At 46.6% G+C, this 27705-nt stretch overlaps 1 protein-coding gene across 6 annotated transcripts; it reads right to left on the bottom strand.

Moving 5' to 3' along the window:
* On the bottom strand, positions 1-27437 carry LOC306752829 (mitogen-activated protein kinase kinase kinase kinase 4-like; the record flags this gene model as incomplete). Of its 6 annotated transcripts, none has more annotated exons than XM_079236639.1 (32): positions 1-429; positions 541-680; positions 779-938; positions 1025-1174; positions 1269-1369; positions 1504-1638; positions 1786-1929; positions 2079-2249; positions 2614-2731; positions 3969-4247; positions 4610-4718; positions 4892-5070; positions 6125-6219; positions 6365-6504; positions 6635-6735; positions 7328-7600; positions 8216-8368; positions 9547-9978; positions 10454-10540; positions 10761-10922; positions 11028-11238; positions 11343-11415; positions 11531-11706; positions 12504-12582; positions 12677-12731; positions 12808-12938; positions 13029-13119; positions 13202-13312; positions 13541-13666; positions 16939-16995; positions 26961-27026; positions 27381-27437. In XM_079236639.1, the coding sequence occupies 32 exons, from the start codon at positions 27435-27437 to the stop codon at positions 346-348; spliced, it is 4446 nt and encodes a 1481-aa protein (XP_079092765.1). In that variant the 3' UTR covers positions 1-345. The 6 variants fall into 6 exon arrangements, with proteins under 6 accessions (XP_079092765.1, XP_079092764.1, XP_079092767.1 ...); XM_079236638.1 differs by having other exon boundaries at positions 4610-4739; XM_079236641.1 differs by lacking the exon at positions 9547-9978 and having other exon boundaries at positions 6377-6504.
* Between the last annotated feature and the right edge of the window lie 268 nt (positions 27438-27705).

Below are 27705 nucleotides of genomic sequence, written 5' to 3' on the forward strand. Positions count from 1 at the left end.
GGAGGGGATCGGCTCAAAGGTTGGGTGAGGGAAAACCTGGAGGCTTCGAGGGGGAGGAGGGCGGGTTTCTGTTGTTGTAATATAGTTTACTAGTACACTCAGTGGACACGAACAGAACGCGCCTCCTCGCCTCCAAACACACGCCGGTCCCTAGCTTCTTTTCATGATTACAGTCCAATCCGTTGTTTGTTTTTTCGCCCGAGCGGCTGAGAGGAAGCCGCTCCCTCCATCGAAGACGCTCGAGGATTCTTCTTCTTCGTCGTCGTCGGTCGTAGTCACAATCGTCATCTGTTGGTCACTGCTTAGGTGTGGTCGTCGTGTGGGCTGGTGTGGTTGGGATGTCGACTACCAGCTCATGAGGGAAGTGCGTCCCAGGGTCATGAAGTACACCTGGCTGGCACCTCCAGCGCGCACGGAGGCGAAGAAGACCTGGTGGACAGCGGACGAAGGGGACACATGTCAGCCTCAACATTTTCTTTGACAACCACTTGCCATAGTTAGAAACCAGAAAAAGCAGGAAGGAAAGAGTGGTGTTCTCACCTTGTCGTTCCTCTCACAAAGGAACTTGAGTCTTTGGGCTCTCTTGTGCATGAAGACGCCGTCCAGGTGGCCCGTCTCCACTGAGCGGATCTCTATGGCCTTCTCACCCCAGCCCATGATCTGGTTTGACCTAATGTAGGCTGCTCGGACACAGAGGGGGAGGGATTCATGAGGCAAAACGTCCCTCGTTAGCACTCAATGTGCACAGTGAAGAATCGCTACAATGTCTCCCACTTACCCACTGAAGTCGGCATTTCTCCCCACTGCAGCACCACGTCCTTGGTGATGCGCCCGTAGGTGTTGACGTAGACGCCTTCGTCCTCGTAACACACCAGCAGCTCGATGCCGTCGGTGTTGGGCAAGATGATGATGGCGTGGCACAGAATGCTGGTCTGGATCTGAGGGAGAAAAGTGGCGAGGGAAGAGTTAGGAGAGCGGGGAGCAGGGGAAACCGAGGTGGGACCAGACTGCGCTCAGCGCTCACATGTGTGGGCAGGTAGATGTCATAGACGGCACCGGAGTCCACGTCCACAGCATGGAAGCCTGAACAGGAGCCGTAGATGACCTTTAACCTCTGTCCTTCCTCCACCGTCAGGTCAACCAGCAGAGGCTTGTGCACCAGATCACCAAAAGACTGAAGACAATCATGGAGAGATGAGTTAGTAGAGTCAACTCGCATCTTTGAGAAGGGGGGGGGGGGTACTATATAACAGAATGACAACGCTTACCTTAAAGGCCATGAATTTGTGGTAAGGTTTGGGTGCCCAGGCGTACACCTCCACAGCGTTCTTCAAGGCCAGCACCAAGAACTTAATCCTCTCATATTTCACTGGAATGAGAAGGGAGTCATTCATGAGTTATGGTGTTGCTTAAAGTAGGCCGTATCAACAAATCGTGGTCAGTTTTAAACCCCCTTTTTTTTGGTTTTATTCATTTGAGGTTCAGGAATCTTTGTAGACGTACCGACTTTGTAGTGGACGCAACCCTCCAGTTCGCCTACATTAACCCAACCCTGCTTCTTCTCCACCTCAGGGTCGTTGTGCAAAATCTTGTTTCTCAGCCACGACAGGTAGTACACTCGCAGCTTGTTCTTTTTGCCTGTTGGAGGAGAGAAAGAAATGTCACAAATAATACAATGCAGACTGCATTTAACCTGGAGGTTTAGACAGTGAGATTGACATGATTGAGAATGAATCAAAAGCCAATATCTGAGTTCAGTGGCCAAAGGCAGAGCTTGCACTGTACCCGATATGGTGACCAGGACGTTGAGTCCCTCCAGGACGTCCATCTGCTGGATGCGTCTCCGGTTGATCAGAGGGTAGACCTTCCCCTGGCCGCTCCGGTCCAGCAGCATCAGACCGCTCTCCGTTCCCACCAGCAGGTTGACTCCTGGAGAAAAACACGTGAATGAAACAGCCAGAGTTAGTAGCGCTTTGATGGGTACCAGAGTAGAATAATTAAGTTTAACAAGCGACCGCCCTCGATGAGGTGTTTCTGAGCAACACCATGATTACCGCGGCTGAAAGAAGCACACTTACCCCAGAGCGCAGCACACAGGATCTCAGAGTTGAACCTCTTCTTGTACTTGCGAATCTCTGGCGTGTCGCTCGGCGGGCGCGTGTTGACCGGGTTGACGTTGACCACCGAGCCTTTACGGGACGGGTCGGCTTTCAGCGGGTCGGCAAGCCGTCCGTCCGGCCCAAAAGCTGCTGGAGGGGGCACATAGAGGTCAGGCTGGATGCCATCGTGTATTCAAATTATTATTGAACAACCCGCGGCCTGGTTTGAACACACGGTGCCGTGTCTGTTCATCTTCACCCATCTCTTCAGTTTCATTCTTGTAGATATTACAAGTATACGGGTTGATACTGACAATCCCCCCCATGCATAACACTGGACTGTGTCGAACTCGACTCATCGCTTCAGCGCAGATGTTTCAGCATAATTTCTTTATCAGTGCGGTAAAAAATGTTGTGGGAGAAGCTATTGCTTATAAACTCCCTCAAGGGAAACTGAGGCGGTTCAACCGTTTTTAATTACTGAGCTTGCATCATAAACCCATTCGCTACCTACCCATGTTGTTGAGGGAGCTGCCGCTGGATGGAGAGATCTGGAGAAGACGAGGGTCGATGAAGGGAGTGAAGGAGGAGGAAGACTTGTGTTTGGACATGGAGTTGCTTTCTGACTGGGACTGAATGAGATTTAGAGACATTTAGAAAACGTTCAACTTAACCTGCATAGAAAGCAATGGTACTTGTTTGCTGAGTAAACTGTATTTAATCATGAAAGTAATCTTAGGGCCTTATCTCTGATTTGCCCTAACAAAATCAGAGATAAGGCCCATAAATTCTTGTTACACTGATTTGCTTGATTGCGGGCCTTGAGTTACACCCTCTCGGGTCTCAAAAAACTGACACAAACAACTGCGATTTTAATTGGTTGGCACTGCAATTCAAATTTATGACAAATCAAATGAAGAAAAAAAGAGATGACGTGCAGTTATGTTAGTTGTTTTGAAGCCAACGAAGACAGAAATGTTTGAGAGTGGGAAAACAACATGTGCGACAAGAAGAAATGTGTTGAGGGAGACGAGAAACCATCCACCGGCTGGCTGCTGTGAAGTGTTAGAGGAAAGATCTGCTCCTATTAAAGCACAGAGGAAGATTGTAATTCCACCACCAGAGATGCGTGTTGTTAGCAATGCATGTGTCACACCACGAAAGAGGCGGTAATCTATGACAATAAAGATTAAAAATAAATGAGATTTCTTCTCTGTATGTAGGTCATGTGTGCTTGAGGACTTGCAGTCCAATACATATTTAAAAACCTAAATATATAGCCCCATTTCACCCCTACCATCACACCAGGCATGCCATCACCCAACACTGCTAGGACTACTCCAAGAGGTCAATCCACTGCTAAGCGATGCTTGTTCATAGTTTAGTTTCCTCAATGCCACGACCATGCTCTACCACCAGGAGGCACCAGTGTTAGCAGCGACACGGTGCGATGCAGTGAATTGCAGGAGGGAAGCAGGTTGCAGATCGGAGGTGTCAGCCAAGCCAGAAGGGGGCAGAGGCGAGCCAGAGTGAAGGCAGGAGGACACAGCGTAGACCCAGAGAGGCTCCGACCAACAATAGAGGACGGGACGGCGAGGTGTGTACAGGCTTTGAGATGGAGAAGTGTTTGCAATCCTGCACAAAATAGCTAGATGAAAAGGAGCATTTGCTACTAATTTATTGTACCGAGCTTCACATCAAAGGAGAGGACGGCCATTTAAAAAATCTCCTCTATAGTAGTGCTGGAGCAGTAACTCCTCTAGACAACTGCTATTTGAGTAAATCCGCTTTGCCGCATGTCGAAGCCTGTAGCACCCTGCGACAATCCATTCCTCAGTCGTTTGTCTCGCTGATGTGAGGGTGACATACCTCTATGGCAGTGAGCTCGTCCAGAGGGTTCTGTGGGGACATGGCCGGACTGGCATAGCTAGATGATGAGGGGAAGGAGGAAGAGGAGGAGGAGGAAGGGATGGTTGTGGAAGAGGAAGGCGAGTGATGGCTCTGCTGGATAAGGTCTGGTAGGTGGTGTATGCGGCCGGCAAAGCCGTTTTTCTCGGCGAGGCTGGGGGTTTGGGGCTGGCCGTGGACGTGAACAAGGCCAGCCGAGGGAGAGGAGAGATTGACCAACTGCTTTATGTCAACGGTGCTCTGGAAGCAAGAACAGGCACACTTGGGCTCGAGCAAGCAGGTGGAGAGGCGCATGTTTGGCTGCTAGTCTGCTGCTTCGTATCAAGATTTTACTATTCGTTCGATTCATCTTTGGAGATCATCGTGTGCATGTTAAATGCAACCTATAACAATCTGAGGTGTTAGATCTGTAAATGTGAAACGAGAAGCAGCAAGTCTGTAATGACTAAAACATAAAAAAGGCATGGTAATATACAGTAGCACAGAAGAAATGATGGAGAATGTGTGGATAAACAACACCGACACTGGACAAAGACAGATGAAAATGACATTTCTAACAACTATATACAAGCAAGTAGATATTCTCATTTTCCCCTTCTTACCTGTCTGATGACCAGCGTGCCATCCTTGGAGGGCGTGATGGCTTGGTCGCTCTCAGAGTCTTCCAGCAGCATGGTCTTAGCCGACTCCGTCTCCCCGTTGCTCATCCTCCTGCGGAAGCCATGGGAAAATCTGACGTCCGTAACCAGACCAGTGTTATCACCCATGCAGAAAAGCCATGCAGCACTTGAGAAGTGACTGAATGTTGTTTTTTGTTGCAAAGAAAGATGAAGGCAACAGACAGTAAGGACTGTGGGCCAACACATCATTGCAGGTCGACCTACCCAGCCCTGGAGTCCTCAGCTCCCGAGGTGGACTCCTCTCCCGCCTCCTGGTCCACCTCCTCATCGTCTTCCTCGTCGGTGGTGCCCGAATCCTCGCTGGAGGAGGAATAGTCGGTGACCTTGTGGGGAGGCCTCACGTCGTCTACCGCACGAAGCTCCTTGGCCAGAGCGGTCAGATCCTAAGAGGGACAGTAAGGAAGACATAAGTAGGGTATCTTGGTGAAACTCTAGAATTATGCCAATTTAAAAATGTGTGCACTGACGAAATCAAAAAGCTTTCAATCCGAACAGCATGTGAGCAAATTTGATGCCACGCTTTTACAAACTTTAAAATGAAATAACCCATCTTAGGTATAACACTGGGGATTCCCAGTGTACGTGTTTTGCTAACCAAATAGCTGTCCTTTAGTTGACATGTTTCAAAACTATGTGAGCCCTGGGCTAAGATCCCAGTTACTCTAAGTTCTGGGATGTGGTGAGTTAAGCGGCATATTGTTTGGATAAATCAGATCAAGTTTTCTGATTTCCTTGATTAGTGTTACATCCTCTAAAGTGCATGTCTTGTAACCCTGTTGCCCTCGGCTTGTTCCTTGCAGACTCTTAAAAATGCAGTCTTGTAAGGTCAGAGACAAGCAAGAAGAAGGAGGAGGGACACTTCTCAGGCATGCTCAACAAAGCCAATGTGCCACATTTTATCCAACAACAACGCAATGTGAGATTGGGAGCAACTCTGGGAGTTACAAGGGAACAGGAGGAGTGTGGTTGCATTCAAATCAAGGCTGGGGAAGCTGCTGCGGAGGGTTAACCCTTCTTTTGCAACGTGTCGACTGCAAGCAATAAAGTGAGAAAGAACTGTGCAGGCACGAGGAAAGAGGCCAGCAGGAGGCAAACAAATCACAGGCACAACGCACAGTATCCAGTGACAGAGGTAAGACTTATTGCATTAATCCTCACAGAGGAGAGACAGCTCTTTTAGCACAAGCCGCTATCACATAATGCAATGAATGGGGCAAGGATGCAAGCATAGCATAGGTGTGATTATGTAATCTCGTTTAATAGGCTTACCGCATCACCCTAAGAGGTTCCCCAACAATCACGAACCATCGGATTCATGAGCAGTTGCACCAGGTGATTGAATAATTAAAGTAGTAGAAAGTAGAGAAAAACACAAAACGGTTTTCACCTATTCAGCATTAAACAAGTTCAACCAGCACTTGGTAACAGTGGACTTACAGCTGGTCGAGTTGGCCGGGCAAGGTTCTTTTCATCTTGTTTTTTGGGAACATTTTCAGGCCGCTGGAGAGGCGATCCTTCAGATTTGGAGGAAGCTTTGAGGGAACAAAAGGAGGTTGAGTTAGTGAGGGGGAAACCGAGAGCTGGCTCTCAAACGATCTTCAATCGTTTAAAACGTATTGGAGCAGATAGCATTCTAACAAGAATGGTGTTATTATAGTATGTAGCCGAGTACAGTACCGGGTGACTCACAGCGTGGTCGGAAGCGGTCACCGGGACTGGCCTGGGCGCTGGAGTTGGAGGACCCGGAAGAGCTGCCGCTGCCCGGCCGAGGCTGCAGCTTCTCCACTCGGTCCCACAGCGGCCGCTGCTCCACATTACTGCCACAGAGAACAACGCCGCATTAACGAGCATTACTCCTATAATACACTTAGATAATTTAAACGTGTGCAACTGCCTCTCAACCTTAGAAATCCAGGTCTCTCTCTCTCTCTCTCTCTCTCTACTTACCCTCCAGCGCTCCTCTGTCCACCCGGGATGCCGGGCTGAGATGGCAGAGGTGACTCTCGGCGCGACAGTACCGGAGACCTGGATGTTGTCCTCACCGGGACCTGGAGGAAACAGAGTCAAAAGGTCCTCACATGGTGGCAGGTTTGTGTGTGACATCAATTTCTTAGGTATTAAAAGAATTATAGTTGAACTCAAATTGAAAATCCAATATGAGAAAACAGTTTTATGTCAAATAAAAAAAGACAGAAACCAGAGAGGAGCAACATATCCGCTATAATTGCATAAACCCAATAATGCGTGTATGGACATCATCTTTGAATTGATGTATCAAAACCCGAGATGGAAATACAGGACAAAAACATCTCTTTACCCACAACAACTGAGTGCTCAGTGAAAGCTGGACAGGGGATTTCCAGCACCAGCAGCCCCACTAGGCCCGGTCGCTTATTGATATATTAAATCATTACTCAATGTGCAAAGTAATTTCAAGGCCGAGAAGTGCGACGTTTCCTCGTTTTTACACAACCAGTACGACACAGTGGTCAATGTTGATGAAAAAGAGACTGAACACATCAAGGCCAACACAAACAGACAGCATGACAAGTGAAGTGAGTGGCATGAAGAGGAAGTGAATGAGGGAGTTAAGGGCAGGAAGGGGATGGGGAGGTAGGGGGGCCCTCATCAGCTCCTTACCTTGGGAGGTGCCTCCTCGCCGCTGGCCCTATTGTGGGCCTGAGGGTGGTGGAGGGGAGGTTGGGGATCAGTGCGTGCGGGCGATGGGTGGTGATGGTGGGGGTCCTGGGAACGCAGGTGGAGTTGTGCAAAGTTAGAGGTCACGCCGCCGGGCTCGCTGAAGGACTGGGAGCGAGAGACCACGGGCGGAGGAGGAGGAGGAAGAGGAGGAGGAGGAGGAGAGGGGGCGGCGCTGTTGCTGCTTTTTAGAGCAGCCAGGTGGGACCACTGGACCTTTTAGGGGGTGAGGGAGGAGGAAGGAAAGGGAGGAGGAGGAGGAGGAGGAGGGAAGGAGGTGAAACAAGCAGACAACACAGTGAGACATGAGGGAAGATGCGTGTGGTTTTGCACATACATGTGCTGAGATACATAGCATATACATGCATGCAGCAGACAACGCACAACACTACATGATGATGTGATTCACTGTCTGGGCTGTGGGTTGATGCAACGGCTTAAAGGAACAGTTCAACATTTGGGGAAATAGGTCTATTTAGTTCCAGAAGATCGCTATCATGTCGCTAAATATGAAGCCACAACTTAGCTTAATATTTAAGTAATGATATGAGAGTGGTAGTGAAAAAGCAGATCTCCTATAAACCCTTCCTTTAACATGACTAATGGATGTAGTTGCAGAAAATTCTTCTGTTTCCGTGCAGATGACTTGCTCCGCCTCCGACTGTCTCTGTCCAGAAGGAAGATGAACACACTTCACCGCCCTTCTGACCAGGAACTGACCCCGCTGTTACTCCACTGATTCACAAAACCGTGCGAGTACACAAACTTAGCAGTGAGGGAGGAAGAGAGAGAGTCGGGAAGGAGAGGAACAGGCGAGGGTGGGGGAGTTACCTGAGGCTCCATGGGCCGGTGCATGGCGGCGGCCTCGGAGGAGGAGCCGCCATTGGAGAACGGTTCAGAGGAGCGGGGAGGCAGAGGGGGCTGCTTGGAAGGAGGGGCAATCTGAGGGGAGCCCTGAATGTTCTTACGGTACCGCTCGTCGGCCTGGGATGAGGGAATCGTACAGGACAGACACGGAATGAGGGTCAGGGGAAATGTTTCAATGATTGACCAAACAGAAATTAATAAAAATCAAGCAGAAGGGAACCACAAAAGAAAGAGTGACGGATAAAAATGTGTGCATAGAAAAATGGTTCCCGTCTGCTTGTTTTTTTTTCTAATTCTACTGTCTGTTAAGAGTCTTCTTCAGATGTGACGGACAAACATCTGATGACATCGAACATGCTTGAAGCCCATTTGAGGCAGCCGTACAGACACGGGTATATGTGCACAGACAGAGGTGGAGACTGGACTGTTTCCAACAAATACATCTTTGTAATTACGCTTGCATGATAAATGATGGGAAAAAAATCATTGTTAATGACGGAACAGCTCTGTTGACGACAAAAGACACTGCTTGGGGTGTCCTGCATGTTAGTCTGGGCCTCAGCCATCCACATGCAACGGCCCTGATACACACACATTGAGAGTCAAAACAGCATTGTTGAAGAATTTCACAGGTGGCCATCCAAGATCAAGAGAAATTCCTATATCTTGTTGGTCTGAGGAAAAATACCCTCAAAGAGAAAAGGATGAAAGGAGTACTTGGACTCAAATGAAAGAAGATAAAAGTAAAAAATATATATATATCAAAGATGTAAGCATGAAATTAATCATCTTTGTCTTTATGGGGAAATGAAAAAAACATGATTTGAAAATGGAGTCGTGCTTATTTTTCCAACAAATTGATTATTTCTCTTTCCCTTGCTCAGCCTGTGAAAATGAAGACACAAATATGTCAGACATCCTGACGGTTTTAGTAGTCAAGGAGACTAGCAGTGCCAAGAGAGTGGAGGAGAACAGCTCCGTTTTATTCGGGACATAAAAAGACCGGTTGCTGCCAGCCTGTGAGTTTCTATTCTCTCTCTTCCCCTCCCAAACTCCCTCACACTTGTTGAATTCAAAAGGTCTGGCTGAGAGGGCCTGTGTTGTAACTAATTAGCTATTGCTTTGGAATAACACCACCGCTTCCAAAACAGACGGTGCCAAATACATGTAACTATTTGGGCTAAAGGAAACCATGATTTGCTGCTCGCACCACCTCTGTTATTATGGTCACTGAGTCTGTGTGAGGATAAGCAAGAAGAAGCTGGAAAGAGCAGACAGCAGGGTAGGAGGTTCACCTCTCTGATAGGCTGAGGAGGATCGCTGACAGGCTCCGAACTTTCTGCCTGGGGAGGTTCAGAGTCAGTGGGGGTTTCAGTCTGTGGGGGGTCGGGGGCGTTTGAGAGCTGGCTGGGACGGGTTTCATCAGAGTCAGACTTCTCTGGCGCTGCTGGCTGGGTTTTATGGCTGTCTGAGGGGACTGTCTGAAGGGCTCTGGAGGAAACGGTGCTTTCAAGGACCTGCGCTATAGGGGTTGCTGTGAGGACCATGCCGGGGGGCAGGGTGGAGGTCTGTGGAGGTGTGCTATAGTCTGACGGGAGTTTGGTCTTGTTGCCAGGCGGCTGTTTGGATTCGTGCTGGAGCGACAGCAGGTAGGCCTGCTCCTGCTGCAGGCGCTTATGGAGTCGCTCGGCCTTGCGCTGCTCCTCGAGCTCCCGCCACTTCAACTCCTATTGCAGAGCGTGGGGTTGATTTAAGGTGGAGAGAAGAGACGGGAGAGCTGGCAGCCTGACTAACAGACTAAAAATGAGTGCCATCCTTTATATAGGCAGGCGTTGGCAGCATTTGCTGTTGGCATTTACCAGTTTAATCCTTATTACAAGGAGAATACACTGCAGACGGAATGAAATATAACAAAATGCAGAAGAAGAGTTTAGAGTTCAAATCATTTGGCAAATTATTGATTTGGTTAACATTACAAAATGAGTGCAAAATGAAAAAGAAAGAGAGGATGCATTAACAACATGACACAATGGAGGAACACAACATTTCTTTGTCATGTAAATGATTTGATGATCTGAAGATGACTCTAAAAAGTCAATTAACAACACACCTGAAATCATTCTTGCAACTTGGATGCACAAGTTGCTGTTAAATACTTTGTTTACTGTAACGGGCAGCATGTGGTGCATGTGTGTGACTGACCAGCAGCATGGCCTGTTCACGGAGCAGCTGCTCCTGCAGCATCTCCAGGTGTCTCTGCTCCTCCTCCAGCTGACGCCTGATGTACTCCTGTCAATCGAAGAAAAGAAAAACAAGCCAATGTGGTAAGTGGGCGTCGACAGAGTGGAAATAAAATGTCCAGCTTCACGTCCAGTAAGTTGTCTCTAATCAGATTTTTATTCAGCTCCCAATCGTAGGAGTCTCAAATTGGTTCGCCAGAGCCGTAAGCGAGGCCTCACTTGATCCATGCATTGAAGACATTCTACGTAAAATAGGTTTTAAAGCTGACCTGTTCGCGATCGTTCCTCCTCTTCTCATCGTCAGCCCGCCGGCGTTCCTCCTCTTCTTTACGTCTACGATCCATTTCTTCGACGCGCCTCTTGTCCTCTTGTTCGCGCCGGCGCTGCTCGCGCTCCTGCTGCCTCCTCATCTCCCGTTCACGGCGCTGTTGCTGTGGGGGCAGAAGACAGAGAAATGTCAACATTTCCCAACAAAAACTCATGTCTTCGGAGCTCGATGACAGAAAAAAAAATAAAAAATCAATCAATCATCCTACCTCCTCCAGCCGCCTCCTCTGCTCCTTCTGTTGCTCAATGCGTTTCTGCCTCTCGGCCAGTAGTTGGCGCTTGTACTCCTCCTGCTCCCGGAGCTGCTGCTCCTGGAGGAGCTGCTGGCGGCGGAGCGCCTCCGATCGCTCCTTGTTCTCCTGCTGCAGGCGGATGAAGTCGCGCCGCAGCGTCGACTCACCTGGCACATTGACGATGGAGCTGGACGATGGGAGGAATCCGGACACAACGGTTAGATGAGAGAGACACTGGGTTTGGATTGTTATGCTTTCCAATAAGTTACACTGGTTTTTAAGTAGTCATACCTTGGCTCTCCCTCCTGCTCTGGAGGATCCTCTTCCTCCTCCTCGCTGCCACTGTACTCATACTCCGTCTCATCTATATGTGATAAAATGAAGTCAGAATCACATCAGAAACTGGCTTGAGAAATGACATTGTCTCTCTTTTTTGTCTTCACTTTGCCTATTCACAGAAATGAGACAGACAGACGTACCTTTCTCCCCCCTCTTCTTCTTGGTACGGTCGATGTGGTCTTTGAGCTGGATGCGGACTTGCCTCTCGTTGGGCTGGTCTCGGATAAAGGGGTGCTTCAGCAGCTGGTCTGTCGGGGGGCGCTGTGTGTAGTTCTTCACCAGACAGCCCTCGATGAAACTGAAAAACTTTTTGGACCTGTGGGGATTGTGGAGAACGCGCACGGGAGAAGAGTCAACAGAGAGAAGCGGTGCATGACAGAGAGGGTGGCGCATAAGAAGAGACAGCAGGTGCCAGAGATATATTTCAGCCATTAGAGCAAAGATCCTAAGTAAAACCGACATTTCTGAAAACAAGCTTAGATTACAATTTACCCATCAGTCCTTGCAACACTCCCTCAAGTTATGTCTTGGGAACACAACAGCCTCAGTGTAAATTGAGGTTTATACATGTGGACAGGTAGCAGCAACCCTTTCATCACAGATATGCCATGAAAGCTCTGATATACGGGACACAGTACAATTAAATTATCATCACCATTGCAGCTGCTGCCATTAAGAGGTGGGTTCAATTAACTTCCAATTAAACAGCAAAACAACCATTTATACTATTTATTATTGAATGCAAGATGGGATCCATAATCGTGTCGAGGCCCAGCCATACCACAACGTATGTTAAAAAAAGGGACTAATTCATCTCAGCTCTAGTGCCAGAAAAAGAAAGTGCACTGCAGTGCGTTCAGAGCGGCGCTGCAGTGCGTGCCAGAGAGGCTGAGCCTGCCGGAGCAGGTGTACCACAGATGTTCAACTCGGCAGCGAAGCACAGAGGAAAAGGCCAATTCAAGCCTCTGTGGCTGCCTGGTCAGAGATAAAATAAAAACACACTAAAGTACTCACAAAGGGACCAGGAAGGAAATCTACAATAATCCTGCATCCATAAATAGGATTGAATGGGATAGAAATGCACAAAGAACATCCTTTCTGGGTGGTACTCACCATTTTTTAGACTTGAGCCTGGGCGGAGGGTTTCTTGGAATGAGGAAGAGCGCACGCATTGGGTGCATGTCACAAAGTGCTGGAAGAAAATGCACACATGCAGAGCATCAATAAGAATTCAAGGGATTGAACCGGCGTGAAAATCACTGATATTAAGAAAAGCTGGCACTCACGTGGTGCTCCTTCAGCCATTTCAATAGCTGTGATTCCACAAGACCACAGATCACTCTGCAAGGAAAGGCGGCCATTAATCACAGCACACACACAAATCAATCAACGCACCTTTTGCAGCGGTGGCTCTTACTCTGTAATCATATGTAGCGTCTGGGTTCTCGTCACAAGCAATGACCTCAGGGGCCATCCAATAAGGGGTCCCGATGAAGGTGTTTCTCCTCCCCACTGTCCGGTCGAGCTGAGCACTCACGCCGAAGTCGACTAGAGAGAGAAAGGTGACCAGTCAACAAGGTGTTGTACGCCTCAGACATCGATCTGAGGAAAAGTTAGCAAACCTGTGTTGCAACTCACCTAGTTTGACTTCGGCATTCTCCGTCAACAGGACGTTCTGGCCCTTGATGTCACGGTGGATGACGTGGTGGGCATGAAGGTGGGCCAGACCCTGAGGAGGAGGAGGAGAAACACAGGACATGAGTGACTGTTGAGATAGGAGAGGAGACAAGGAGGAGAGGAGAGGAACTCACCCTGAGGATCTCTCTGGAGATGTAGCCGATCCAGTCTTCCTTCAGCTGGTTCCCCTTGGTGTTCTTCACCAAGTCTGTGATTGAACCAGCTCCACAGAACTCCATCACCAACTAGAAACAGGTACGAATCATCAGAGGATAAGTTTGTGATATTTGAGGAACACATGGCCCTTGTAAACATTGCACAAATGTAAATGAAAATACCACAGAGCTATCAGAAGATCATAGAGTTTAGGATGACTGAAAAGGGAAAGTTGGTGTATGAAATAATAATGGCAACTACATATTTCTCGCAGTTCTTTGTCAACCTTAATATCTTTAATGGATTTGGGGACTTACCCATAGCTGGTCATCGTGCCCCGGGGGGCTCTTCTTAATGAAAGCACCGTAGTAGGTGGCTATGTTTCTGTGGTGGGAATACTTCTTCAGCATATTGATCTCCAGTTTAATTTCCTCTTCTTCATCCTAGCCACACAAACACACACATGTTACAGAGGTATAAACAGACAAGAGGGTGATTGTCCTTCATTTAAACAATAATGACTGTGTGGCAACGGCCTTAAATCATCATTTGGCCTTGAGTGACATTTCATTTCAGATGAATTCACTTTCATACTTAGGAGTAAGTGTCGCGCTATGTGACGACGCCCTGGTTTTATTTCAGCCTGGCCTCATTCATCTTTCGGCTGGGACTCGGCTATGAAACAATGCAGAAGCAGTCGTCCGTCTACTGCCAAATGATTCCTTTGTTTAGGGATTAATTATGCATGAGTGAGTCTAATAGTGATCTGATGAGTACAGTAGCCCTTATTGCTAATCCTGTGTAAAAACTAAAACAAACTAAAACTAAATATACATTAGATCAATGGATAATCCCTGACAGTTAATCCATAAGTATCAGGCAGACATTATCCTGAATAGAGTTGCTTAGAGCTGTGAAGAAAGCTAAGGCTCCATTGACCTGCAAAAACACTGTAAACATCATGCATAATTTGTGTAAAATCACTTGATGGAAGAGTATTAAATCCGCAGGAAATGAATGCCTTTTAAACATACAATACAACCTAGAAAACAGACATGATCATGACACAAAGACCATGTAGATACAGAACACCAACGGGAAATCAGTGAGTTTAAGAAAAGCTCATTCAACTGCCAGATGCAGCTCTAATGCCGTGTTTATAGTCTCTGTTGGAAGTGGCCTTTAGTGGAAGACAGAAGCAAACCTGTCCAGTGTCACATCTTGATGAATAAAAAAAAATAAAAAGGTCAACTAGCAAAAGCGCTAACTCTCTGCTTGCACCCAGTAGCATCTTGACAATGATTAACAGTGACACACTAATTGAACACATGCAGGGGTTAGCCCGCGAGTGCTTTGCTTTATGGTTGCATGGCCTCTCCTATAGAAAGTACAGTGGGAGGAGGGGGACAGAAACAACAGCAGTATCACTGCAGACTGTGCCTTGTTATACGAATAGTGATTTTAATAAATGATCACAAGGCTGCATAGCGCCACAATATGGTGAAATCAAGAGAAATGTGATGCTATGTGTGCATATTTCTCCACTGTGTCGTGCATGACCTATAGCAAAATGGCAGTTGGCTGCCTGTGCAGGCGGCCATACTGCTGCTGCATGACTCGTTTGAGTTGACGTAAGCCTTTCTGTTGTGCGCAACCCCCCTCCAGCCCTCCCTCTCCTGTCAACCCCCCTCTCTGCCGTGCAGCTGTTGGATTATCAGACTGCCGACTGCGAAGGCCTCGCTGCCACAAGTCACAGGGTGATGGAAAGACTGACACAATCACATGGTGATGAGTGAGAGACCGAGAGGAGAGGAGGACTGGAGGTTTGTCAAATGACAGCACGGAGGATTTGAGGGGAAACCATGTCTCAAAGTACAATCTACAAACAAGGGAGTGTCGTACTAGGTCATGCATAACATTCCAACATTGTGCTTGAAGATACAACTCAAGACGATATAATACAAGGCATGAATATTGTTCTTTAAGTCGTGGACTGTTTGGAATTTTTATAGTCCAGCAAATGGAAGAAAATCTGTTTGCTTTCATGTCTTTTCCAACATTACAATTTTAAACAAATCGATTTAATACAGTCCAGATAGACAAAGACAGCATTATGCTGCTACACGAGAACAAAGCCACTATCTGCCCAAATCCCCCCAGTCAGGTCTATACCAGGATGATTGGAAATGCTTTTTAATCATGTAAAGCCAAAGTAGAAAAGGCGTCCATTTTTATCTCCGAGGCTATAAGGCAGCACAGAAAGAGCAGTTGAGGAGTGCTTGGATTTGAGAATGTGGAGCAGGGAGGAGAATGTGGGTCAGAGTGACACGGGACAGGCCGCCGTGCCTGTGGATGAGCTCTCCAGCCGGGGCGGAGGAGAGAGTGCAACATGGCCTCCCTAAACCACAGGGAAGATGATCAGGTAACCGAGGAAGATGAGGAAGACCACTTGCTTTCTTCTCGTGAGAGACTGTGATTAAGATAAAGTGACGTCAAGTCCAAAACCAGGTACTTCCTTTTAAGGAGTGCCCATGAGGTTTAGGCCTGCAACCAACAATTGTCTTGTTATGACTAATGATTTGCTTGATTGATGTAATTGTCGTTTGGGCTAAATAATTGCATTAGCACACTGTGCACAAATTAAAATCACATCAGATTAATGCTGGAGACAATACACGTTGAATCAGGCAATTGTGTGCAGGTCATAAAAACCTGGTTTATGATCACATACTTGCAGCACAAGCAGGTGAGTAAAACAGGTTAAGCCTCAGCGTGCACCTGCTTCATGTGAAAATCTATCCGTTCAGCGTAGTTTTCTATAAGCCCCGACATGTCTAGAAGGCACACCTACAGTAGCGTCCTGCCACACGGAACGGGAAACGGTTGAGCAATGTTCTCTACACCAGGAACACATGATAACACAAGTGTGTCACTCATGACTCATCGTGACATCGGCTGATGCGAGGAGCGGCAGCAGGCAAGTCGGGGCACACGGGCTCTCTGCTGCTGCATCAGTAGCCTCTCAGGGTTTGTGTATGTGGCACTCAAATAGCGGTAAATGTGTCCTTATATAAAAAAGGTAGGGATGCTTGGGTGTAATCCAGCTGATGACTTTAGACTTTGCTCCCCCAGGGGAAGGCGATGGACGCCGCAAGTGCGACTCATTCAACAGAATTCGCCAGCAAAGCCTGTTATTGGTGCAACTTGCGTGTACGGTATCATTACACCAGTATTCCTCCGTCATCATTATGTCCGTGTGGGTGGTTGGCCCGGCTGGCCTTCGCTGGGACTCTGAAACCTTCTGCTTTGTGTTTCAGCAAATGTGCATGTGTGGTTGTGTGCGTTCTCTCATCTGCAGACGGGACCTCCCAGGGCTGAGGGCAGCCCGCTGGCCGCCAAATGACGCACTTCACTCAATAAGCATCCTGTTGCCTCTACCCCACCCCTGCTGTTTATTATTTGGGGTGGAGGGAGGACTCATTACAGAGCGTGACATTTTCTCCCCTGCAAGCTCAAAAACATTTCGACGTCAGATCCAAAGGAATGTCGACTGATTTAAATATTAACCAGACAATGAGAGCAAACACACAAATACATCCAACTTCTTTGGTACACTTTAGTTCATTTTGTAGCGAGCATGTCATCGCTATGACTACTAACTGCACATGATTGCATTGGGATGTCGAAGCTGAAACAATATCACGGTGAGCCTTACCTCCGTGACATCCATGACTTTGATGGCAGCCAGCTGTCCAGTCTTGACATGTCGTCCCTGCGAAGAGACAAAACAACAAGGTGAGCATCCACTCATTGCACTCTTATTATCAAGTGGGTGATGATTAAGGAAATACAGAAGTGTGTGGACGTGTGTGACTGATAAAAACACAAAATACAATACGAATTGACACATTTATAGAGACCTGGAACAAATTACTTAAGATTTTGCTGTTCAAAATCAGCACCAGGTCTCGGCTGTCATCTGCATGTCAAATCCTAATAATTGATTAATCACGTTTCCAGTAAAAATGCCAAACATTCGGTGGTTCCAGCTCCTAAAATGTGATCCTTTTCATGTCATTGTAATATGAATAACTCTGGGTTTTGGACTGCAATCAATTAACTGCAATGAAGTTGTTCCCATGAAAGATTACAATTTCAAGACGGACACATAAATACATCTACTGTATACAGTGCGAACCGCAGATGAGCATTTTATTCCCAAGCTATATCGTCCCAACATTCCCAGACTTCTCTGCTCTCCTAACACCCCACTGCCACTCCTTACATAAACAAAGGACCAAAATAGAGGCCTCTGTACGACCCCTCCCTCCCACCCTCAACCCAGAGAGGAGATAAAACACGGGACATTTTTGGGAGCTGGCCCAGTTGGGTATTCCCCTTCTGGCTCTTTAGGATCCCACTGCAGTGATAGTGTTGCAGAGCCTCTGCTGGTCAACGCAGTGTGGGAGGGACACGCACATCGACACGCTGTACAGGCCTCATGCACGGTTACAGGTCAAGTAAAGGCACATATGGACACAACCGCCAGCAACACATCATCATCTTAGCCAGTGCATTCCATAGTCAATTGAAACTGTATGGATTATGACAATAAAAGCCATGCAGGCTTAGGGGCCCTCTCTTTTCACTGGGCAAGAGTAAGGGGGGTGGGGGGGGGGGGGGCACTTTACAATGCCTTTAATCCTCTCCACTTTGATCCCAGGGGTCACCACTACAAAAAAAACAGTGACGCTGACATTATGGCCGCCAGCTCCCCGTGTTCTAGCTGCTAGCGCTGATGAGTCCTGCTTTACTGGGTCCACTGGTCACAGGTGTTACCAGGAGAAACTCATGCCTTCATCCCTTCGCCTTAAATGCGCTTGTATTGTTCGTCAGTAGAAAGTCGACTAGGATTTATGAATTAAACAAAGCAATAAGTCGATCTAGAAGAGGAAAATGTTTCTTGAAGTATTCAGGGTAATATCTTAAAGTCTGGTGCTAAAACAGACCAAAGCATGATGTGAATTAGGTGATGCAACAGTGTATGATAACATGTATGTGATTATAGTTAAATTACTATTGAGCTTCAACGATTAAGTCATTTAATTGATCGACTGGTTGAACGATAATTCATATACAAGCGAGACGATGTAACTATTTGAAGGAAGAAATATACCATTCTTCCTCTTACAGATAACAGTGAGAGTTCAAAGGCAATAAAACACCTCCCCGCTTATTTCTATGCACTCACTGAACGTTTATTACAGAATAACTAATGTTAGAATTTGAGGAAGGTTTGCAAATTCTAAGCAACATGTAACTGCATTAATCACCATTTGGTTTACACCTACAATCCCCAAACAGAGTCAACGCTGACTCTCTTATTACAGGAAGCATTGTGGTTTAAAGCCCTCCAGATGTAAACACTCCACCTGCAGAGGGTAGATGATGTCAATATATGATGACTGCTTTCTCTTTCTCAGTCTTCCAAATCAGCAGAAAGAAAAGAGGTTGGGAATTAAAGAATAAAGACTCCAATTGTGTCTCAGCGCTCCAGAAAGCCTCCTCTATTAGCATGACAGCTGACTCTGAATTTAATACTTTTTTGAGACAATGCTTGCTTTGATCCAAGGATACAGTTACAGAGAGGCCATCCATTTAGTTGTGGGACAGCCACTTCAACAACAATGCCTCTTTTTGGCTGATAACAAACTAAAGCTGTTAATTCTTACAATTGTACAGCTGACAGTGCCGAGATAAATGTGTGTAGAACTATGACAGCCTAAGAAAAATGGCTGTTTGGTTTATTAATGATTTAAAGACGTGATTTTGGAAGTGACACCAGGAGGTGAGGATTTGAACGTGAGCCTGAAGAATTTATGGCCATATAAACCAAAACATCTCTCAGCTCGTGGGTGGAGATAATGTTATGTAGGCCACATGGTAATTGCACTTTGATATCACAAAACAACTGGGTTGGTTGCGCAGCATTAGCATACGAGTACCGATGAGTTTGATCTCCTTATTGCATACATCCTTTGTCCTTGAAACAAGGAAACTGAGCAATTACTTTGGGGTTGACACTAAACTGGCATCACTACAAATGAAAAGTTTTTTTGGAAGCTGTATTTAGAGAATGGATGCTGTCAAATATGCTCAATAGATCTTAGAAATCTACAATTACCTAGATTATTCAAAGAAAGACTGGCGAACAAAATGATGGAGGGCGGCAAAATCAAGAGATTCAGCATATTTAAAAAGCTACAGCAACGGCTGTAGATTACCGCTATGACGGTTATTTCCATTATCCATAAATATGCAGGATATTAAGCAGCTAGCCAAGTGATGCTTAGTATTTTAGCATGAAATGTCACATAAATGACACAGCTTTGGCTCCAAATGTAGTTTTGTATGCTTTTAGTCTTAAAGTCTTTTCATGTTGATTATTATTACGCATCCTTTTGTTTACAATACAAAATACCGATATTAGAGTTTAACTAATCCAATAGTGTGTGTCCAATATCAAAACATTTTTGTAGTGCAATAAAAAATAGTTATATAATGGCGGACATAACTGTCTTATCTGTGATTAGCTCAAATTAGCGATGACAGCATCATGAATACTGGATTTTTGAGGCCGATTCCAAGAAAATATTATTCAATATTATTAACAAACACAATCATTAAACATGATACTTTAATAAGGATTCATTTATACTATTACTACTTTTTTAGAAAGGCCAGCTGTTCTATTTTAGGCTTCAAATAATGATTATATAATTTTTTGATATTGATTCTTTTTACAATTATCTGAGCAATAGTTTAGTCTAAAAATGAGAAATGTTTAGTTCAAAGAGCCAAAGAACCAGGTCTTTAAATGTCTTGTTTTGTCCAAAACAAATCACATTATTTGCAATTATATTAAACAGAAAAGATTTTCCTTGATAAGCAACTTAAACAATTATCAATTATAAAACTGTTTTATTTGTTTTACATTTTCGGACGATGGACTAATTGCTAATGGACTGATGGTTTTAGCGCTAGTCCTGTGGTTGGGCCCCTGGTACAAGTCTGGGTTGATCACAGGAGGGCCGCGGCCCTAAAGGGCCCCTTGAAGCGGCCAGCTAGGCGTGGCAGTGGAGGGGTTATCCGAGGCACTGAGCGATCACTCAGCCCTCCCTGGCCTCCATCTCCACTCCTCCATCGCAGCTCCTCTTAACCATGGCCAGATGTGCTGCTGGCCTCTCTCCAGCTCAGCACTAAACCACTGACTGACTTACTGCCTTTAGAGCCAGAGACATTAAGTCAAAATCTACCCTAAAACAAGATACACCAGTCTGTTGACACCGCAGTGGAGACGTAAATCTCACCCAGCGCTAGACACTCGATAAGCGAGGCTCTAACCGGCTGTTCTGCCGACATAATGCGGATGAAATGAGAATTATTTCATTACCAATCACATCGGCTCAAGATCACCGTTAGGAAACTCAATGAATTGGGTTTTAGGGTGGATTTTCACTTAACAGAAGTGAGCAGTAATGCTCAGCAGTCGGTGTGGAGCATGGGGGAGTGCAGCTTCCCATACACTCTTCACAAAGCTCTGCATCCTGACTGACCAGAACACAAAGGACCTCCCTACACCGCTCACATTAATGTAAGATCAATCCCACTTAGCGGCTATTTCAAAATGCCGGCTGGCTTTGTAACCAGGTCGACCACACCGACAACAACATTGCACAACATAGTGCTGAAATTGAGTGACATGCTTTTTAACTAGCCATGTAGATGCAAAGGAAACTCGGTTTCATATTATTAGTTCACACAGCGAGGGAGGGAGGGAACTGCTGGGTGCCATGGTTTGGTTCTTCAAAAGGTCACTGGTAGAGCTGTGGTAATGAGGGTCACGTGACGATCTAAGGCGACATTTGAACTGGCAGAGTGAGTAGGTGGGTCGACATCTACCTCCATCTGCCTTGGGAAGTCCTGTGTACACGCATGAGATACACACTTCTGCCCACGACTTCCCTGACACGTATCAGATGAATGCAGAGGGAAGAAATGATCAATCAGCAGTAAACAGCAGCGCATGACATTCAGGGCGATGCCTCTGCCTCGCTGGGCTCTTCCACTTTACACTGCTGCTGCATACCACCACACTGACCCAATTCACACACACATGCACACACACACACTCTGCCTTGCTGCCTCCACTCTCCAGAGAAGTAAGGATTGATGGCAAAGACAGATAAAGAAACAGTGGTGTGCCTGTACGTCTATTGATCACAGTGCAGTAGTTGGCTGCTGTAAGGGATCAAAGCTGCTTGGTGGAGACTTTGCACAGGTCTAAACAGGAATTTTAATACTACACTTGAAGAGTGTAAAAGCACAAAATCAGCCAGAGACGAAATGCCAGAAAGTATAGCTGTATATTCTGTAAAGTATGTCTACTTTACTTGCTAGTTTGCTGGTTTTTAAAAGATGGGAAAGATGCACATGGGATTCTAGATGTGAGAAAACAGCCCTGGTGTGATGTCATTAAAATAACATAAAAACCAGAGGATGAGCTGCTGTGTCGGAAATGTATTTTGCCTGCATGTGGTAGGAATGAGAGCGAAGTTGAGTGGGTCTTAAAAAAATAATTGGAATTTACTCTGAAGAAAATCCCATCCCTGATTTGGACTGGGAAATGAGAGAATCTACTCGTCCCAGCGCATTAAAACAAGAAGTGTCTTGAGGAGATGTGGTCTGCAAGAGGAAAGCACCGTCAAGTGAAGGCAGCGGCGCGGCGGAAGAGACAGGCAAGACACTGTCTCGTCAGCCGGCGCCTTTGTGTCTCATCTCAACACCACTCGGGTAATGAGGTTTCTCAATGAGCTTCACACAGACAGTTGCATGAACGACCAGACACACACACACACACACACACGGACACACACACACGGACACAGAGAGGTCTGTTCAGGCAGCGTGGCCAGTCAGGGGACGTTGTGGGTCTTGTGACACCCATTAGGGAGACGGTCACTGTGGAGGACAAAAGAGATGCCCACTGTCGGTTAGAGAGGATGCAGAGTGGAGGAGTGTGCGTTTGCTTCGACTTTAGCTCGAAAAAAAATCACGCGCACCTTTCAGCCATTTAGTAACGAGCGCAAACGAATGCACTTGCTGGCCTGCATGCTGACACAGCGTGTGGTTTAAAGATAAAGGAGCGAGAGAGTGACACGTTCCACAAAGCTGCAGAGCCAATCAGCACGCAGCACCTTTAGCAATGATCTCTACACAAGAGTCGTTCTTACAAACCTGGCAATGGCGTCTAATCCTCTTCATGTAACAAGTCAGAAATATATATTCATGAAAGACAATTTCCTGCTTCTGCGTGGTTCGACAATTAGGATCTTTTATTGGGGAGCAATTTTTTCACTTTCGCCTTTTCCACCCACATGTTCAACTACGGTCGTCAATGCAGATTTCATTTTTAATATTAAAGCGATGCCAACATCTTACAAATGGTCTTTTTGGAAACACGAAACCACTGAATTGCACATAACCTCGGCTCACGGCATTGAATCGTACAAAAACATTAAGTAGGTGCTAAGTTCAGCGCAATTTCTCCCACATGGTCCGTAAATCTGTCAAAGTGTGACCAAATTAAGTTGCAGCAGCCGTTCCAAATATATCATTTATTGCAACTCTGATAACGTTCATTGTTCAACTGTAAAAAATCTGCTAAATAAAAACCAAACTAGAGGGATCCATGCCGAAAATGTTTGTTTTGTGCACTTCCAATATTGATAACGAGTTCACTGATGTAATAACCTTGTATTAGTCGCGCTGTGCCACATGACTGAGGCCCGATACTCTGCAGGCAGTGGCATGGGGGTCCATGTGCATTAAACTGAAGTCAGACAACATCTCCCGCCTCGTCTCCGGTGAGCCAAGCGCCCTACATGGCATCACCGATTCAAAGTGCCACCCGGAAGCGTTTTTAACTTGTTTGCAAACTGCATTCATAATCCGCCACCCGCTTATTTTATAAAATCCACAGCTTCAACAAACAATCGGAGCACCTCCGCTGCTTTGGTCGCTGGCAACCACTGCTCTGAGGTAAAGAACAGTCTCGCCCGGCACCATATGGCGCTGGTGGGCATTTGACAGATTGTACCAGCTTTCTCTGCAGCTGCGGCTCCCATCGGGCATAGCTAGCACCCCGAGGAGGGAGCTTCTTGTCCTGAGGGCAGGGGCGAGGCTGCCCCCGAAGGCTGGAGGAGAAAACAAAAAGGAAGGAGATGGAGGACAGCGCTGAAGCTAAGCTGCTCCTGAATTGTCTTGTTTGAGGAAATTTGTCGTTAGCATATGATATCACCGGATGGGAAGTAAGGCAACGAGTTAAAGAAGAAGTAAAATCATCTTTCCATTTGGTGCTCTGGTGAGGACTCAGCCACATGACCTTGCTAGTGATTATAAGTAAGTGCACCAAATTGACCACTGGACATACACACATGAAACACAGGGACGTGACGGTTGAAAGCACTAGTGGCACAGCCGTGGCACACCCATGGATGCATAGCAGGCAGGGAGCAGGTCAGCAGGGGCTCTGCTGCCTCAGGCCTGACTATATAAGGCCATTCTGTAGAGCAGAGGGAATCTTCCCCGCATACCACGCACAATTTGAGGAATTATGTCCTTTCCTATGTTATCATTACTCGCTCTCTCCCTTTTTTTTTATTTTGTATTCCTATATCCACAGTGAGGCACCTGAGATGGTCTCCAGAGCCAGCTGGTTCAGTGCCAACTGATAACGAGTGAAGAAGCAGGGAGCGTCTCTTGTGCGAGAGCCGAGTGATGACACAAACACATTATTATAAAATACCTTCAGACCAAGTGTACGTGGCAAACATACACAACGTCATCTTCTACCCAATAGTTACTTGCAAAAAACTCAACAAAGAGCATCTGCTGGTTTATAACGCAACATAATGTTGTTAAAACACTGGTAGAGGTTGCAATCAATTCTCTTTGCAGCCCATTTCTTTTTAGCATTTAACGACAATACTTCTCACATCCATTAATCATTTGATGATAATGCTGCACAAGTGTGTTCAATCTGCATATAGACCCAGGATTACATCAAGCCAGCTGGCTAAAGCTAAATGAAATGATTTAAAAAGAGGGCTTTTTAGCCATAGCATAATTTTCATTATGGGCGTCAGTCAAATTGTGCTGTGCTGTGTTTTCAGAAGTTGACTGTAATCTGGCACCTCTCCAGGGGCAACGGCTGCCCTCTTGGCAGAGAGCGCAGTAAGAACGCCTGCAGCACAGCATGGCCACAAGAACCTTGACATGGCATTTTGGGTCTTGAGAACAGCTTGGTTCTTTAATTTTCTGTAAATCTGCAAGTAGTGCAACACAGAAAAGGTATGGAAATAGACTTTTGGTGGGATCTGATCATAACCCAGCAGCGATTGGTCTTAATCAGGTCTGTCATTGAGTGTTGGAATATTTTTTTGACAAACCTCTTTGCTAAAATTGTTATTATAATATAATACATGTAAATTATAGTATAAATCAGGAACACATCAAAGAATAAGACGCCCAATCTGACCAGGCATTCAAAGGCAACTTCTGGTGCTTGCCAGGTCCAAGAAGCAGGGAAATGTATCATTGCACTCTGTTGTGTTTTTAAATCATTTTCAAACAGAGAGCAATGCACCAAAAACTATTTGGAGCACAAATCAGCGAAAAGCTCGCAAAACAAACATAGCGTTATAGCGAGTAATAAACGCAAGAACAGCACTAATACACTTGACATTTGTTGCGGAAATGCAACTTTAAAGTCAACATCCAACCAGATCACAAAAACAGCCAAAAGGAAAACGTCTCAAAGGGAATCAAAAGTCACCACAAATCAAAGAGCAGAGCAGCTCGGCCACATTGTGTGATCTTAAAAGGGCCTCGCACTCTGTGACCAAGTGCTTGACAAAGCAGAAAAGGCCTCAGAGGGAGAAGAAACTCCACCCCGTTTTCGGTTGGGGGGCTTTTGGGATTATTCACTCGGTTGGCGTTTGAAACCCTGCAGACAAACTCCTCCTTTCTGTGGACCCAACCGACGGACGCACTGAGGGACCCCAAAGAGCGAGGAAACAAACTCAGCTTTGTGAGAGCGGTGGGCAGGGTCCGTCTGGAACTGGGCAGCTGCTTCTTCTGCCAGTTGCAGCCGACCCGCTCCCCCCCTCCGCCCCCCGCCCCCCGCCCCCCCCCCAACCCAACCCCATCAGGCCACATGCTCATTCAACTGGTTAACATGACAGTCAATGCAGCGACCGACAGCTGATCGAAAAAGGAGGCTACTGCATCGGGCTCCGGCTTCGCTGCAGACAGTTGGGCTTATCTCGTGCAGGCTGTGAGGACCGTGTCTTTGTGTTGACTGCAGGCTAATCTGACAGCCCGCTCTCGTACAAGCTCCATTCCCACACAGCAGCGCTCGCAAATAGAATTAGCACTGGACAGTGAATGGAAACAGAGATTTAAAAAGGGACAAAAAAAAAAAGAAGGGAGAAGCGGTAATTCTCTGTCCCATGCGCCCCGACTCGAAACCCATCTGGTGGCAAGATAGCAAGCGGGCGTTACACTTCCCCATGACAGCCATCCGCTTCACCCCCCTCACACACACACACACACACACACTGCTGATTTCAGGTGTGGCAGTCAGGCAAGCACATGCACACATGTGGGTTCGCTCTGTGAGTTTTTAGGAGAGAGGGGGGAGATCTTGGAAGTTCACCGCACTAGGGGATTGAATGCAGGTCACTGGAGCACTGTGGGCTGTCAGAACTAAATACTCAGCTAAGCTTGCTGCTCCGTGCACGAGCAAATTTATGTTTTTTGTTTGTTTTTGGGGCTAGCCTGCTACCGCCAGCTTATTAACAGCCATGCTTAGGAAACTAGAGGTCTGCTTAACATATAGGCATGTGGTTAAATGTCATCCTTCAGTGTAGCAGCAGGGAACAAAATGGAGCCTTGCTAGCTGCAGCGACAACAACACAAGGAGGCCCATTGCAACACTGCTAGGACAGATGTGCCTCCAATCCAAGGCCATCCCTGCATCAAAACACGGCGAGCACATCCCCGACTTCAACGCCGTCCCCCTCTCCCTCCTTGGCCGTGTCTTTCAACAGCCGCAATGTTCATTTTCAACGGAGAAATGTGACACCAAGAGCAGATGGCCCACAGAGTGGGATTCCCATCCAGTGAACTGAGGGGTGGGGGGGGAACAATCCTGATTTTAAACAGGATATGAAATCTGGTTTTGTTAAAAATAACCAATGAGCTCTGCAGACGGAGACGTGAGGTCAGCAGGATGAGACTTGTGACAGCGATTCTCCATCCTCGCCTCCTCACCCACTCTTTCAGGAAGGCAGGTGATGCAAGATAGGTGATGCATCAGACTGCAGACGGTCTGATTCACTCTTCACACACACCTCCCAGCGGAACAATGAACTGTGATCACACTGATAATCAGAAGCAAACTAGCACTAGAAACTCTGAGCATTGCATTTTGTTTAGCTTAGTCATCCATGATGTGGCCTGATAGCCAGGATCTGAACAGGATGTTTTTTTTCCTTTTATTCCCAGGTTTGGTTCGTGGGGGAGAAAAGCAAAAGGAGAAAAACACACATGATCTATGCTGAGCAGTCACAGTGAAAACAGGACAGGCCATGCACTGCGCCTCCCACCACCAACCTTGTATACTTGTCCATAGGTGCCATTTCCAACTACCTCCACCAATTCAAAAATCCCAGCTGGATCCTGAAAAGAACAAGACAGAAAGGCGAGTCAGTGAGAAGGAACAGCAATGTTATTATTATTTTTATTTCACACACAAACACAACAGGGTCCAGTGTGAGCCAGCTGTTGCGCCCTGGTCTCCCCTACATGCCAAATGCATCTCGAACAAAGGAAAACCAGACACTGGCAACACCTCGCTGTGGCTCAGCGGTCATTTTCTATACTTCAGCTCCGACAACAAGAGGGGCATTAGTTTAAACTCGGACTGGAGGACGTGTGTTTTGGTCGAGCGACGTGAAATAAAAGATAAGCTACAACAACGTAAGAAAAAAATAAAATAAAAAAAAAACATGGGTTCGGTTCGGCAGCACTCACCCGCAACGAAGCCAAGTCTATGTCTACTAGACTTTTAGCTGGGGAGTCGTTCGCCATCTTTCAAATAAAAGCCGAGCTTTCCTGCGCGTTTACGAAAGAAATGTCGCTGCTGTCTCATTTGCGGGGACTTCGGCGGATGAATTAAACAGAGGCCGTCGCGTATTCCTCTCTGTGGGATCCGCTTCTTAGCAGTACGCGCTGGGGGTCTCGCTACTCCATGTTGAGGTGGCAGCAGCGGGCTCCCTGTCCGCTCTCTCTGAGCTCGTGCCACTGGCATCAAGCTTCGCTCAAACGCGAGGCTTCCGGTTCGGAGTTTCAAAGTAAA

Source organism: Taurulus bubalis (genome assembly GCF_910589615.1).
Source record: "Taurulus bubalis genome assembly, chromosome: 21".
In the NCBI taxonomy this organism is placed as follows: domain Eukaryota; kingdom Metazoa; phylum Chordata; class Actinopteri; order Perciformes; family Cottidae; genus Taurulus; species Taurulus bubalis.